General features: G+C 37.1%; 1 protein-coding gene across 1 annotated transcript in view; it reads left to right on the plus strand.

Moving 5' to 3' along the window:
• Positions 1-14,469, plus strand: part of PCM1 (pericentriolar material 1) — a gene marked incomplete at both ends in the record, with an annotated part of 41,882 nt that overhangs the window by 13,422 nt on the left and 13,991 nt on the right. The window contains 11 exons of the mRNA XM_082482580.1: positions 1,368-1,522; positions 1,604-1,733; positions 2,446-2,580; positions 4,682-4,872; positions 5,440-5,637; positions 6,548-6,770; positions 6,883-7,028; positions 7,988-8,181; positions 9,356-9,539; positions 11,339-11,697; positions 12,260-12,418. Coding sequence (XP_082338706.1) covers positions 1,368-1,522; positions 1,604-1,733; positions 2,446-2,580; positions 4,682-4,872; positions 5,440-5,637; positions 6,548-6,770; positions 6,883-7,028; positions 7,988-8,181; positions 9,356-9,539; positions 11,339-11,697; positions 12,260-12,418 — 2,074 coding nt within the window. The remainder of the gene's footprint in view (positions 1-1,367; positions 1,523-1,603; positions 1,734-2,445; positions 2,581-4,681; positions 4,873-5,439; positions 5,638-6,547; positions 6,771-6,882; positions 7,029-7,987; positions 8,182-9,355; positions 9,540-11,338; positions 11,698-12,259; positions 12,419-14,469) is intronic.

A 14,469-nucleotide genomic window follows, 5' to 3' on the forward strand; every position in this document is an offset into this window, starting at 1 on the left:
TATATTGATCTACATTTTTAAGCTTGTAATGTATATTCATCAGTTTTAGTTTTTGAATTCTAGGTTTTGCAATATTGTTCAGTCAATGAGGAAAAATTATTTGGTTTTGATTAAAATCTCCAGATGTTTTAACATGTTCAAATTGGGGTATTTTGATTGGGGGTTTTGGTGGTGGTGTTAGTTTTGGGGCTTTTTGTTATGGGTTTTTTGTTTTGTTTTTCCAGAATCTTGAGGGCCAGCTATGAATTGCAGTGTTTTTAATTTAGACTCTCATGCTAATTCAGTGATGTTTACTAAAACATCTTTTCATTAATCTAATGTCCCTACAGAATGCTTATGTTTGACCACCTTATTTAACGTATGCATACTGAATACACATAGGTGTATCAGAAATGTAAAGGCTTTATGTGAAAACTCTAAAATCAATCTCAAGTAGAACCTACATTTTACAATAACAACAGTATAAACACTATATTGTTATTTCAGGATCATACTGCTATGAAAAATTTCTCAGCATCTGTATCAGTCTTGTTTTTTGTCATCACTATAGATATCTTAAATGTACAGTGGTGCAAATCAATTAGAGATGATACAGCAGCTTTCTTAATAAATAACCTAATTAATGGCATGTCTTCAATCTTTCCTTTGTATTTACAAGGCTTGTATCTGTATGTACTAAGTAATGGAACTGTAGGTCTGTGTAGGCTGTGTCATACTTGGTCACTTATGATGGTGATCTCTTCTGTTCAGCAGGTTCTGTATTAAGAATAACGATGTTGAAAAACAAAATAAACAGTGGCTACAGCTTTAATATTTTCAATTTAAGTTGAGAACTGAAAATGCAAAAATTATGAGAATAAGAAAAGTGGAATAGAGAACCACATAGAAGACGGTTTTGAAAATAATTTAGATTTAACTTTCAAGAGTAGTCTTGTTTTTATTTTAAGCTGTTAATAATATTTAACTTCGTGACTACAGTAATTATGCAGTCTTTCTCACCTCAGTCTCCTCCTATTCCTCTTTTTGCCTCACCCTTTGTTTCTTGACATGCCTGTGTGTTTCTACCCACTCAGTCATAGGCATAAAATACAATTCAGGTGCTTTACATTTCCAGAATGAGACAAGTTATCTTGCATTTATATTGGACGTTTCAGTAGTGTGAGCTTTATAACTTTTAAGTTAATGAGAGAATTTAATTTATCGTAAAGGCATGATGCCATGAAGATGACTTCTCAGTTTATGATCTGAACTAAAGATAAAGCTATTCGGACTGCTTATTTTTGAAAAATTAGTTTGGCAAACTAAAATTGTTACATTTTGTGTATCAACTTGAAAATAACCTAACTGCCTTTCTGACATCCTTTCAGGATGATGATCCAGAACCTCAAGCAACAACTGCAAATGCGTCTAATATCGGTGACTTGTTTTTGGGTGAGGTGGAAGAGACAAAACAACAACCGAACAATGTCCGAGCTAGTACCAACAAGTTACAAAAAGATGCAGGACTGAATGAAAAAGCAAGGTATGCCTTCGTCAAAGGATAGTACAATCATGCTTTAGGCAACTTCTTGCCAAGTAATATGTGGATAACTTATTCACGCAGAGAGAAGTTTTATGAAGCTAAACTTCAGCAGCAGCAACGGGAGCTTAAGCAGTTGCAAGAAGAAAGAAGAAAACTGATTGAAATTCAAGAAAAAATTCAAGTGTTGCAGAAGGCTTGTCCTGACCTTCAAGTAGGTAGAACGTATTTCTTTGTTTTCGTAAGGCGTTGAGCAACAAAAGAAAATATTTTTCACACTATCTTTTCACTGTAGAATTTGGAGAAAACTTAAAATTAGTAATATTTGTATACTGTAAGCAGCTGGACTTCCAAGCCTAGGGAAGAGCTCTGGTTATCTCATTTCACTCTATAGGTTCTTGCTCAGTACTTGCTGTAACAAGCTCCAATTTCACTGTAGTTTGTCCTCAAAAGCCTTGATTTAAAGTCTTCAAAGACAGAGAATCTTCTGTCTTATTTTTAGCCTGAAGTTTTTCTGTCTGTACTTGCTAGTCACTGCATCTTCGCTCCTCTTAGTAGTCATTTGCAGGGTCTGGTATTTTAAAACAATATTGTGTCTTGTAAACATGATCAATGCTTTGTTGTATTCCAGCTTAACTGCACAGTGGTGTACTGTTTCTCATACTCTTTGAAGATGAACTTTTTTCTATGAAGGGAGCAGTAGCTTATCAATACTGTGCATCTACAGCATTATATAATACTATATTACATAAAAATAAGTTTTGTTGATTCCTGGTTAAGTTCTGAGTTAAATATTTGATTTGAAAATCCCTTTGCACTGAATACTAATTTTTCTGTCTCATAAAGCCTGAACTGTGTTGGGGTTTAACCAGGAGCAAGTTTTAGAAAGCTTCTTTACTATTTTGCCATTTTGCTTTCTCTTGCAGTTGTCAGCTGGCCTGAGTAACTGCCCAGCCAACCGGCAAACTTCACCAGCAACCTCAACTCCAGCTATGAATGAGTGTAACACAGCTGGAAAGCCTTTGCTTGAATTTGATGAATCTGTACCAGTAGGCAATGAGGTATTTCATACTTGATATTCTGTGACTTAAAAAAGGTTTAAAAAGGAAAAAACTTCTAGGTAACTTGTACACATTTTTAAGTATTTGGCAAGAGTAGTAGCCATTTTAACAAAGTGTGTGTAATCACAGGCAAGTCATCCATGAAGAAAATGATGGCAGTATTTGAAACATAGTTTATCTCCTACGTGTCGTCTTTCCTTTTTCCCCCCAAAATATGTTCCTTAAATAATGATCTGGATATTACTTTCTGAAAATTATGCTAGCATTTGTAAGCGTGGAGTGGAGGGATATGTGATGAAAAGTGTTTACTGGCTAGACTAGACATCAGGAAAAAGTATCTGAAAAATACCTTTTTTAATAAACTTTCTTTATGAGTTGCATCAGCATTCTTGTAAATTTTCCATTAACAGTTTAGTTGAAGCTGATTGGGCAATGCCTGTACTGTTGTCATTAAAAGCCAAATTTTCATTCTCCAAGAAGAGAATTTCAGAACTTTGGCATGTTTCAAATAAGCATTATAGGACGACTTACCTCTTTTAACTAAATAAAAGGTCAGCTTGGAGAAGACTCCGGAGACACCTTATTGTGGCTTTCCAGTACCTAAAGGGGGCCTACAGGAGAGCTGAGGAAGGATTTTTTTTACAAGGTCATGTAGTGATAGGACGAGGGGGAATGGCTTTAAACTGGAAGAGGGCAGGTTCAGATTGAACGTGAGGAAGAAGTTTTTCCCTGTAAGGGTGGTAAGGCACTGGAACAGGTTGCTCAGAGAGGTTGTTGAGGCCCCATCCCTGGAGGTGTTCAAGGCCAGGCTGGATGGGGCTTTGAGCAGCCTGGTCTGGTGGGAGGTGTCCCTGCCCATTGCAGGGGGGTTGGAACTCAATGATCTTCAAGGTCCTTTCCAACCTAAACCATTCTATGAATTCTTCCTGCTGAAAAGAAACTGTCTCTAAAATGAATGTGCTGATGTAATTTTTAACACTCTACAAACTGGTTGGGTTATTAATTATCAAAATATGTACAGATTTTTGTTGGAAAGCTTAGCTCCAGCACCACCAACTAGTTCTGTTTCTTTCAGGCTTGAGTACACTGGCATTTGCCTGTCTGCCTTAAGTCTGTGTTTACCAGCCTAGCTCACTTACAGAATTGTTTTTGTATGTTATGCTATTATGTTATTCTCTTTGCATGTTTCTGAAAGTGTCTTGTCATTTATGCTTTCACTGTATCTAATCTCAGGTAGATAACACCTCTTTCTACCTGTACCTTTCCCTTTATGTGTTCCTCTTTTAAATCATGGCTTCCTTAAGTCTTGTTCAAACATACACTGCAACTTGAAGTTTCTGCAGATTGCAGAAAATCTTTGTTGTATCCTCTACTTTGTTATCAAGGTAGTACTCGGCACAATTTTCAGATTACTCCAGAGGGTAGTATTCTGTCATGCTACTTAAAGAGCTAACAATGCATAAATTATGTGATAAAAACAGTGTGGAATGAAACAGGCACTGTTTTTCACGGAATCACGGAATTTTTTAGAGTTGGAAGGGACCTCTAGAGATCATCTAGTCCAACTCCCCTGCTAAAGCAGGATTGCCCAGAGCACATTACTCAGGACTGCATCCAGGCGGGTCTTGAAAATCTCCAGAGAAGGGGACTCCACCCCCTCCCTGGGCAGCCTGTGCCAGTGCTCTGTCACCTGAACCGTAAAGAAGTGTTTCCGTGTATTTGAACGGAACTTCCTGTGTTCTAACTTGTGCCCATTGCCCCTCGTCCTGTCACTGGGAACCATTGAAAAGAGCCTGGCTCCATCCTCCTTCAACCCACCCTTTAGATACTTGTATGCCATAATAAGGTCTCTCTTTTCTTTAAAAGAAAAATAATCTGTCCTATAATGTTTAATTACCTTTTTAGATTTTTGCAATATTTAGCATAAATAGTAAACACGGGATGTATTTTGCAGCTTTCTGTACTGTAACTTTAATTGCAGTGTAATACCAATGCCTAAACAGAAGGGTATCAGTGTAGTATCAAATATTGAAATTTTAACGTGCTTTAGGTTGTATATATTTTGTTTATATTCTAATATCTTCTATTTTACTGCAAACAGTTATGGTCTGAGATGAGAAGACATGAGATCTTAAGAGAAGAATTGCGACAGAGAAGAAAGCAACTTGAAGCTTTAATGGCCGAACATCAGAGGAGGAGAGAGCTCGCAGAAACAATATCTACTGTTGCTGCATCTGTTAAAAGTGAAGGATCAGAAGCTCAGCGTACTCCACAGCAGAGTAGGACTGAAAAGTACGAACATGAGTCATTCTGTGTTAGTCAGTGGACGCTTCTGTTGTTTAGTGAGATGTCAGTCATGGGGCGGTTTCCTGTTTTCATCTGAGCATTGAATGTGATAATTTAACAGAGCAGTAAATTAATTTCTTGACTTCTAAAGTGACTGTTAGTTGGCAACTTGCCAGTTTTAGGGGTCTTCCAAGCATATTTAGTCTCCTCTGCTCCACAAATGGTGAAAAATCACCTAAGGAGAGGAGAATGTGTAGAAAATGCCAAATGCTCAGCATGATTTTTCTTCACCTCTACACCATTGTAACAATAGTAAAGTAATAGTTTTCCAAAACAGTAAATAATTTATTTAACTGTCCCAGTATCAGAAAAATATTGGTTTCTTTTCACATTGGTGAGATAATGTTTTAATTCATTTTGGTGCAGCTTGATTAATTGAAGATTGACAGACTTGTGATTGTCAACAGATTGTTTTAATAATTTGCCATAAACAAACAAAAAAATACCCCTCCCTTTCCCAAACACCCGTCTTTTCCCCCCCCTTCTTTTTTTATTTTTTCCCGTATTTACTAGGACAATGGCTACCTGGGGAGGATCTACCCAGTGTGCACTAGATGAAGAGGATGGAGATGAAGATGGTTATCTCTCTGATGGAGTTGCTCAGGCAGAAGAGGAGGAAGAAGATGCGTCAAGTTTGAATGACAGTTTCTCTATTTATCCCAATAACAATGTACCAGAAAATGCGTATTTTGTTAAAGAAAACAAGGACAGGTTAGTGGCATTACTTGTTGACCTGATTCTCATCAGAGTATATTTGGAAGGGGTGGGAGAAGCATTGCATTAACTACAAGGCATCCTTTTACAGCAAAGTGACATTTCTTTCTGCTTGCTAGGGAGTTGTGTGCAGTGGCACATTCTTGTCTGAGTCTCTGTAGCTGCAATGTGTATAACTAATTTGATTATTTCTTCTTCTTTTGGTCACATTAAATGTCTGCCATTGAGCTCTCCAGTTGTGTTGCAATATGTTCCCGTGTTTTTTTTTAATCTGCTTAGAAGATACATGATTTTTTTGCCATGACATTGATCAGTCTCTTCAAAAAAAGTCATTCAGAGAATTAAGCTAACTCTGAAATTTTTGCTTTTAAAATGTTGGCTTTTGCACCTTTGAAAACTATTGCATACTAGATTTTTTTAATTAATGTGAATATTTTTTAACTCTTACCTGATTGATTTCCTTAATAAGCTTTCTATGACTAAATGAAGATGCTGTGTTAAAAGTAATGTATATCTCTTCAATTGATTTCCTCTGTTCTTGATACCACTACCTACTAAAATTATTTTGGTATTCTAGTCAGGAGCCAAGCCTCTTAATTCTTAGTGCATTATGTTGATGGCTTCTATTTTCATCTGAGTACATATTACATGTCAGTAATGGAAAATACTAAAAGCAAGATCCAGAAACACCCTTATCAATTCTTTTTTGATAGCGGTTGACAGTTAAGTGGCTGTTACTTTCCATTTGTTTAGGATAATGTTGGAATGACAACATTGTATGGGTGATTAGCTGAAATGGCCTGTGCCAAGTGGGTTGTTGATCTAATTTGAATAATGGAAGCATCATTAGAAGAGGCTGTTGGAAATGTCAGCTTTTGTCCCCATTCTTCCTTTTTTCCCCACCCAGGTGGAAAAATTGCCGTCCTTTTTCAGCAGATGGGAATTATCGTCCATTGTCTAAGGCCAGGCAACAGCAAAACATAAGTATGCGACGTCAGGAAAATCTTCGGTGGATGTCCGAACTTTCATATGTGGAAGAAAAGGAGCAATGGCAAGAGCAGATCAATCAGTTGAAGAAACAGCATGAATTTAGTGTCAGCATTTGTCAAACTTTAATGCAGGATCAGCAGGTGGATAAGAAAAGCAGTTATTTTGCTGTGCTGACTTTTTTAACCTAAATATTTCCAGCAATAATTTCTGGGTTTGGTAATTTGTTCGCTGTCATGTCTTTTATTTCCACAGACCCTGTCTTGTCTTCTACAGACTTTGCTTACAGGCCCTTACAGTATGATGCCCAGTAATGTTGCATCTGCACAAGTACATCTTATTATGCATCAATTAAACCAGTGTTACACTCAGCTGACTTGGCAGCAGAATAATGTCCAAAGGTTTGTTGTCTGTGTTAGTGTTTGACTGGAATTTGAAAAACTTCAGTAACAGGGAACATGATTATGTGAATAAAAGATTACAGATAACTTAAATATGAGACTATTGAACTTCTGAGTTGATTACAAGCTTTTGAAATTATATACATCATTTTTGGCTGTTTTTTTTCACCGCTGCCTTAATGCCTTTGAGGGTGGTTCTTTTTGAGTAATCTTCAGTGAAGAGATCCAGAAGTTGGCATCTCTTCCAAAAATCTCTTGTGGTAGCTTTATTTGGCTTTTTTGGTTTAAACTTGCTTTCCTTGAATATGCTTTTACGCCTGTAGTCTTTGCTAGACTACCTGGCAAGATTCTGAATTCTAATGGTTATGGAAAGGTCGAAAAGCTTTTTGTCCATTCTTATTGTCAGAATTTATGCTTACTTGCTCTCTGTTTGGGTATACTACTTTTACCTTCTGAACAATGTTATTTTTTAAAAACAAAAAATGTAATAGTCATTTTAATTCATTTTATGAAAGTTCAAGCTCTTAATCTTTGTTTTGTATTTGGTAAGTGGTTACTGGCATCCTATATAATATTTAAAAGTAGTTTTAATGCCACTTCTGCAAATATTTTGTCTTTGGTTGTTTCTGTTTAAGTTTCCTTTTCAGCCTGCTTATTTTTTTAGTATCTAGTCAATGTTTTATGTTCTTGCAAAGATGTTTAACTTCTGTAAACATGACTACTAGTACAGAGCTGTTGATTTTAAAACTGTTCCTGTCTGTCCCTCAGGGTTAAATAGAAGTTGGGTTTTTTTTTCTTGAGTGTTTGGTTTTTTTACTGGCTAAATAGAGCGGGTCTTTATGTACAGTACATGGGGCAGATGAAATAATATGAATCTCAAATTACTTGAGTATAAATTTACAGCTTTCCCTTAGCATCCTTTTTGTTTTCCCAAGTGCTTATTTTTCCTTGTTTTCAAGGTTGAAACAAATGTTAAATGAACTTATGCGCCAGCAAGAAGAACAACAGTGTCAAGAAAAGCCATCAAAAAAGGAGAGAGGCAGTAGTGCACCACCACCTCCATCTCCTGTTTTCTGTCCATTCAGCTTTCCTCCACAACCTGTAAACCTGTTTAATGTACCAGGATTTACTAATTTCTCTTCCTTTGCTCCAGGTGTGTATTACTACAGATGTGAAAAGTAATACGAATTTCAAAAATTTCCATTCACCTCATTTAATTGTTTTGAACAGTTGTATATTTTGACTTCAGTATGAAAACCAAGACGTATTCAATAAGAAGTTGGTTGTCGTCGAAAATACCCACTTGATAGTTAACATTTTAAATGTACTTTATCCAACATGTGAAAAGCAATGTTTGAAGCTTTTACATACTTTCAGCTATCACTTAATAATGTTCTAAGTGAACCTTCTAGTTTTAAGGTAGCAGTTGGTAATTATTTGTCTTTTCCTTAGAACTTTCAGCATTTATTTTTGTGTGAAATGACTGCAGCGTGTTGCTAATTTTTGCTGCCATCAGAGGCATAGAGTAACTGTTGACTTGGATATAGTGTTCCTAATCTCATTACCGGTAACCTGGTCTAGTGGGAGGTGTCCCTGCCCATGGCAGGTGGGTTGGAACTAGATGATCTTTAAGGTTACTTCCAACCCAAAGCATTCTATGATTCTGTGATTACCAAATCTACTTTTACTGTTGAATTTGAAAAGGAAAAAGAAATGAAGGTGTATTACTGTGTCATTAAAAGTTGTTAAAGCTGTCTTAATATATTTCAGCCTTTTCAGGAAACCAGGAAATAGGCATAGACGTAGATTGTAGCTTTCATATTCTCAAGTCTGTTTACTGTTAAGGATGTATTTTAAATCACAGAAAACCTGCACAGAAGAACAGTTACGTTCAAATTGCCACTACTATAGAGATTCTAAAGTTAAAATAAGTATTATGAATTTATGACTTTGGCCCTATGAATACTTGCACCATTGGAATTTGAAATATTGATAAATTCTTCATGCAGACAGAGCTCTGCTTTTTTTGGAAGTGATGTCATTTTTGCCTTCAGTTGCAGGAGTTCTTTACTGGGGGTTCTTGAATACCTTTATCTCCCTACTCGTGGGATTGTAGTGGCATGTGTAATATCCAGCAATGTTTGAAACCTGCATTTGAGATAAATTCTGATTATTGCAGTACTTTCAGGATGAAAACAATTTTTGCTTACTTCCCCACAGTATTTTTGCTTTATAATTTTATGTTGCCACACACTATGTCTCAAATTTGAATTTTATCACATAGATAAATAAGGTAGTATCTTCTGACTCTCTTCTTTACTTTGTAGGTATTAACTATAATCCAGTGTTCCCTTCTGGTTTTGGAGATTTTGCACACAATATTTCCCCACAAAGCAGTGAGCAGCAGCAGCAGCAACATCCTCTAGATCATAATGCTTCTGGGAAAACTGAGTATATGGCATTCCCAAAACCTTTCGAAAGCAGCTCCTCTAATGGAGCAGAAAAACAAAGGTATTTAATGTCACAGTGCAACTCTCCTTTAATCATTTCATTTCTTCCCTCTCTCCTCCTTTTTCCGCGGCTTGTGGGAATTCATCGTTATTTTAGGGAATTTATTGTAATAGAATTAAAAGATAAGCTTTACTTTTGCAGTTTCCAGTTTAATTTTTTTACTTTTTTCAGTAAGGTGTTCTGTTTTTCTGTATATTAACTAGTGTATAATTTCATGAATACTTTAAGATGAAATACAGTGTTGGAGTGGTTTTGTGATACTTTTTGTAAGTGGAGGAAGATTTTCATTTCCATGTTTTTTGAAACAGAGCTTTTTCGTAGAACCATGGCGGGAGTTAGAACCATGGCGGGAGTTAGAACCATGGCGGGAGTTAGAACCATGGCGGGAGTTAGAACCATGGCGGGAGTTAGAACCATGGCGGGAGTTAGAACCATGGCGGGAGTTAGAACCATGGCGGGAGTTAGAACCATGGCGGGAGTTAGAACCATGGCGGGAGTTAGAACCATGGCGGGAGTTAGAACCATGGCGGGAGTTAGAACCATGGCGGGAGTTAGAACCATGGCGGGAGTTAGAACCATGGCGGGAGTTAGAACCATGGCGGGAGTTAGAACCATGGCGGGAGTTAGAACCATGGCGTTGTTTGGGTTGGAAGGGACCTTTAGAGGTCACCTAGTCCAACCCCCTGCAATGAGCAGGGACATCGTGAACCAAATCAGGTTGCTCAGAGCTCCGTCCAACCTGACCTTGAATGTTTCCAGGGATGGGCCATCTACCACCTCTCTGGGCAACCTGTTCTGGTGCTTCACCAATCTTACCGTAAAAAAATTTCTTCCTTATGTCTAGTTTACATCTACCCTCTTTTAGTTTAAAGCCATGACCCCTTGCCCTGCAGGCCCTGCTAAAATGTTTGTCCCCATCTTTCTTACAGGCTCCCTTTTAAGTACTGGAAGGCCACAATAAGGTCTCCCTGGAGCCTTCTCTTCTCCAGGCTGAACAACCCCAGCTCTCTCAGCCTGTCTTTGCAGGAGAGGTGCTCCAGCCTTCTGATCATTTTTGTGGCCCTCCTCTGGACCCGCTCCAACAGGTCCATGTCCTTCTTACCTTGGGGACCCCAGAGCTGGATGCAGTACTCCAGGTGGGGTCCCACCATGGCAGAGTAGAGGGGCAGAATCCCCTCCCTCGCCCTGCTGGCCACACTGCTTTTGATGCAGCCCGGGATATGGTTGGCTTTCTGGGCAGTGAGTGAACATTGCTGGCTGATGTCCAGCTTTTCATCCACCAGTACCCTCAGGTCCTTCTCAGCAGGGCTGCTCTGAATCCTTCCATCCCCCAGCCTGTATTGATACCGGGGGTTGCCCCATCCCTGGTGCAGGACCCTGTACTTGGCCTTGTTGAGCCTCGTGAGGTTCACACAGGCCCACTTCTCGAGCTTGTCCAGGTCCCTCTGGATGGTATCCTCTCCCTCAAGCGTGTCAACTGTTTGAATAACTAGAGGATGTAATTTCAGTGAGTGGTTATCTTTTTCTTTGTGCTACAGTAAATTGTAATAAATGTTCTTTTAAGAATGTTTTGTCCTATAGTACTATTTGAACACGATAACTGTGTAAGTATATTCAGGTTGAAATCTGTTCCATATGGAAGGATTCTCACTATATATATATTTTTTTTTTTTTCTAGTATACAGTTGATGACTAAGTAACTAGGGCAGATAACTTGCATTATGGTTAAAGATATTTCCCTGGTAATACATGCTGCTTTTGTCTAAGAGACTATATATTGTGATGTTTCTTTCTGACAGAAGGAGTCATAGACAACCTGAAGAGGAAATGGAAGAAAGATCAACTTGGCTTAATGATAGCCAGGAAGTCAAAAAAGATGATCAGTCTCAGCTGAAAGCAGGCTTTGCAGTTTCAGTACAAAACACTGCTTCTGGTCATAAAAATCAGTCTGATATGAGCAGGAGAAGAGAGTTTGATGAAGAATCTTTGGAGAGTTTCAGTAGCATGCCTGATCCAGTAGACCCAACTACTGTGACAAAGACATTTAAATCTAGAAAAGCATCAGCACAAGCAAGCTTGGCGTCAAAAGATAAAACACCCAAATCGAAGAATAAGAGGAAGAGTTCTTCTCAGCTAAAAGGCAGAATTAAAAATACTGGTAGGTTGTAAAGTAATCTTGGATACCATGGCAAACTCATCTTGGATTATAATCATTATATTCCAGAGAATTTACTCTCCGTAGATGGTACCTATAATAATGAAAATAAGTTATTGAAATATGAGTTCATTTTACATAATGTAACTATGTAACGTTTTTTTAGTATTTCAGTAAATAAAAAGCATAACTGAATAGGACATGATGACTTGAATGGATAGCGGGTGCATATACACTAAGATTTGTAATAAAACAGCCAGAGAATCTTCCCCTTCATTATGTCCTCATGTTCAAATTGGATGACTTGCTGAAAGACGTGCTTCAGTAAAATAATGAATGAGAAGAGAGGGACAGTGCTAGCATGTATAGTATTGTTGCAGTCACTGAGGATTTAGTACTACTGTATGGCTTCACTGTACAGAGGGACATTTTTGGCTAGGAAACGTTATTTTGCATTGTTGAGGTTGCCCTCAAACAAATTTTTAAAAATAGTAACATATTTTGTAAGCTGTTTTTTTTTTTTTTTTTTTTTTTTTATTTCTTCCTCTTCATTCCCTCCCATTAGGTTATGAAAGTGCAAGCGCTTCTAGCTTGTGTGAACCCTGCAAGGGCAGTAAAAGCAGACACTCTGAAGAGGTTGTTCATGCAAAGGTGTTCAGCAAAAGGAATCGGGAACAATTGGAAAAAATAATTAAATATAGTAGATCTACAGAAATGTCTTCAGGTATTCTTTTCTGAATGTCAGTAACTATTTTGTGAACTTTGACTGAAGGACCTTCATACTTATTTGCCAGTGTATTATTTAAAAGCAGTATACTATGACAAGAAGACAGTACTGTATATCTAGCATGTGGATTTTGCTTTTTAATTTTGAAGGACAAACATAAAAGTTTGTAAAAAGTCGAGCATTGATTGCTTTTGGGTGTTTTCTGTAGATTAGGTACTTGATTAAAATACTTTAGAAACAAACCTGTTACTGTAAAACAAACAAAAACCTAGCCAACCAAAAGCATCACCCATTTGTGATGTTTTTGTGGGAAGTAACTGCACAACAGATGAAACTTTTAGTTTTTAAACTGCATTCTGTACTGCATACATGTTTTCTTTCTATTCATGCTTAAAGGAGCTCTATCAAATACCATTCAAATTCAGTCTTATAACATCACATAAACCCCTACATTTTTGCCATCTGCACTGCTTTTCTTGCATCTAGATCATAAAAATACCCTCTATGTCTTTTTAGGTTCTGCCAGTACCTTTGTTTTGTTTGAAAGATGCAAAAATTTTAGTCATTGTAGCACGATGTACAGCTTTGTCAATGTAGCTGTGTCCACACTGAGCTGTTTATTGGTATACATAATAAACTTTTACCAGTCAATTCTCACAATAAGCAGCTTTGATGTGGTTTGGATGACTAAGCAGTTTTCCTCCTGCTGTTTTGTATAGACCCTGTCTTTATTTCTGGTGCGCATTTTTGTGTTTATCACTGTCTATCCCCACTTTCCTACAGCGCATGCTAGGAGAATTCTGCAGCAGTCTAACAGAAATGCATGCATTGAAGTGCCAGGTAATGCATTCACTGCTTAGCTTCAACAATGTCCTATTACTTTTTTTTTTCTCTTAGCTTTGGTCTTATAACTCGGACTGTTTAGCAGATGTTCAAAAACGCTACTATTGCAGCACCTTCTCTATAAACAAGGCAAGAGAAGTTACTTGTAATTTGCACAAAATGCAATGATGCACACTACTTTGAATTATAATTGTGGTGAATGTGTTTATCATGTTCCTTGTTAGCCACAATTACAAGTGGAAAAATACGCAGGTAGATACTACAACAAAAAAAATAATTTCAGTAGGCATTTTTTGTAAGTTTAAAGGCTACGTTTTATTAATTGGGGAGGGAAGCAATTTTTAGTGACTTATTAAAGGTTCAAAAAGCTTGCCTTTACGCTTAAAAATACTGGTAAACTATTTGCAGATCATCAAATTGCACAGTAACATTGGCTGTATTGCTAATAACTTTATTAACTTGAATACTAACAAATATGCATCTGTTAAACTAAGCTGAGTTTTCCAAAATTTAACTTTTTTCCATTCAACACTTGCCACAATACGTATGTAATAACTTAACTGTTGTGATGCAAGGATAATCCTAAATTTTCGAAGGAATGGGAGACTTACTAGGGAACACATTGTCTTCTCATACATATGTAATAGGGCTTAAGCGTACAAGGTTTTTCTCTGAGTCTCAGAAGTGATATTAGATGTGTATGAGAATGTAGGGTTTATGTTTGTGTGGGAGGTGTGGGAAGCAGTGGCTTTCTTTAATTCAGTCTAGAGCTTTATTAATGTTGTTGCTTGTGTTGCAAAAATGTGGGCTACTTGTATCAAATAAACTTGAGGCCTTTGGCTATCTTGTTTGAAATACCTTAAAACTCCATTTTCAGTGTTGAATACCTATTCTAAAAGCAACATTGTGTGTACAATATTCTCTTTAATAAATAATACTTTCTAAAGGTATTTTTCAGATTTGTAAAGAAAATTATTTCTTTGAATGCTTTATCTTTTATTTCGTATATGAAGGATTGCATAAAGTATTATTCAGAATGTGTAAATCTTTGTTGCCCTTCAGGAAATGAGTAAGCTTTAAGAAAGCAGCTGTATAATGGAATCTGCAGTGACAGAGATAATTTGTGTACCTGTAGCTTGCATACCGAATAGGCAGTTTTCTTTCAACTGGATGCATGTCAAGGACTTAACTAATTCCTTTTTTTT

This window comes from Vanellus vanellus (genome assembly GCF_965231255.1).
Source record: "Vanellus vanellus genome assembly, chromosome: 4".
Taxonomy (NCBI): Eukaryota; Metazoa; Chordata; class Aves; order Charadriiformes; family Charadriidae; genus Vanellus; species Vanellus vanellus.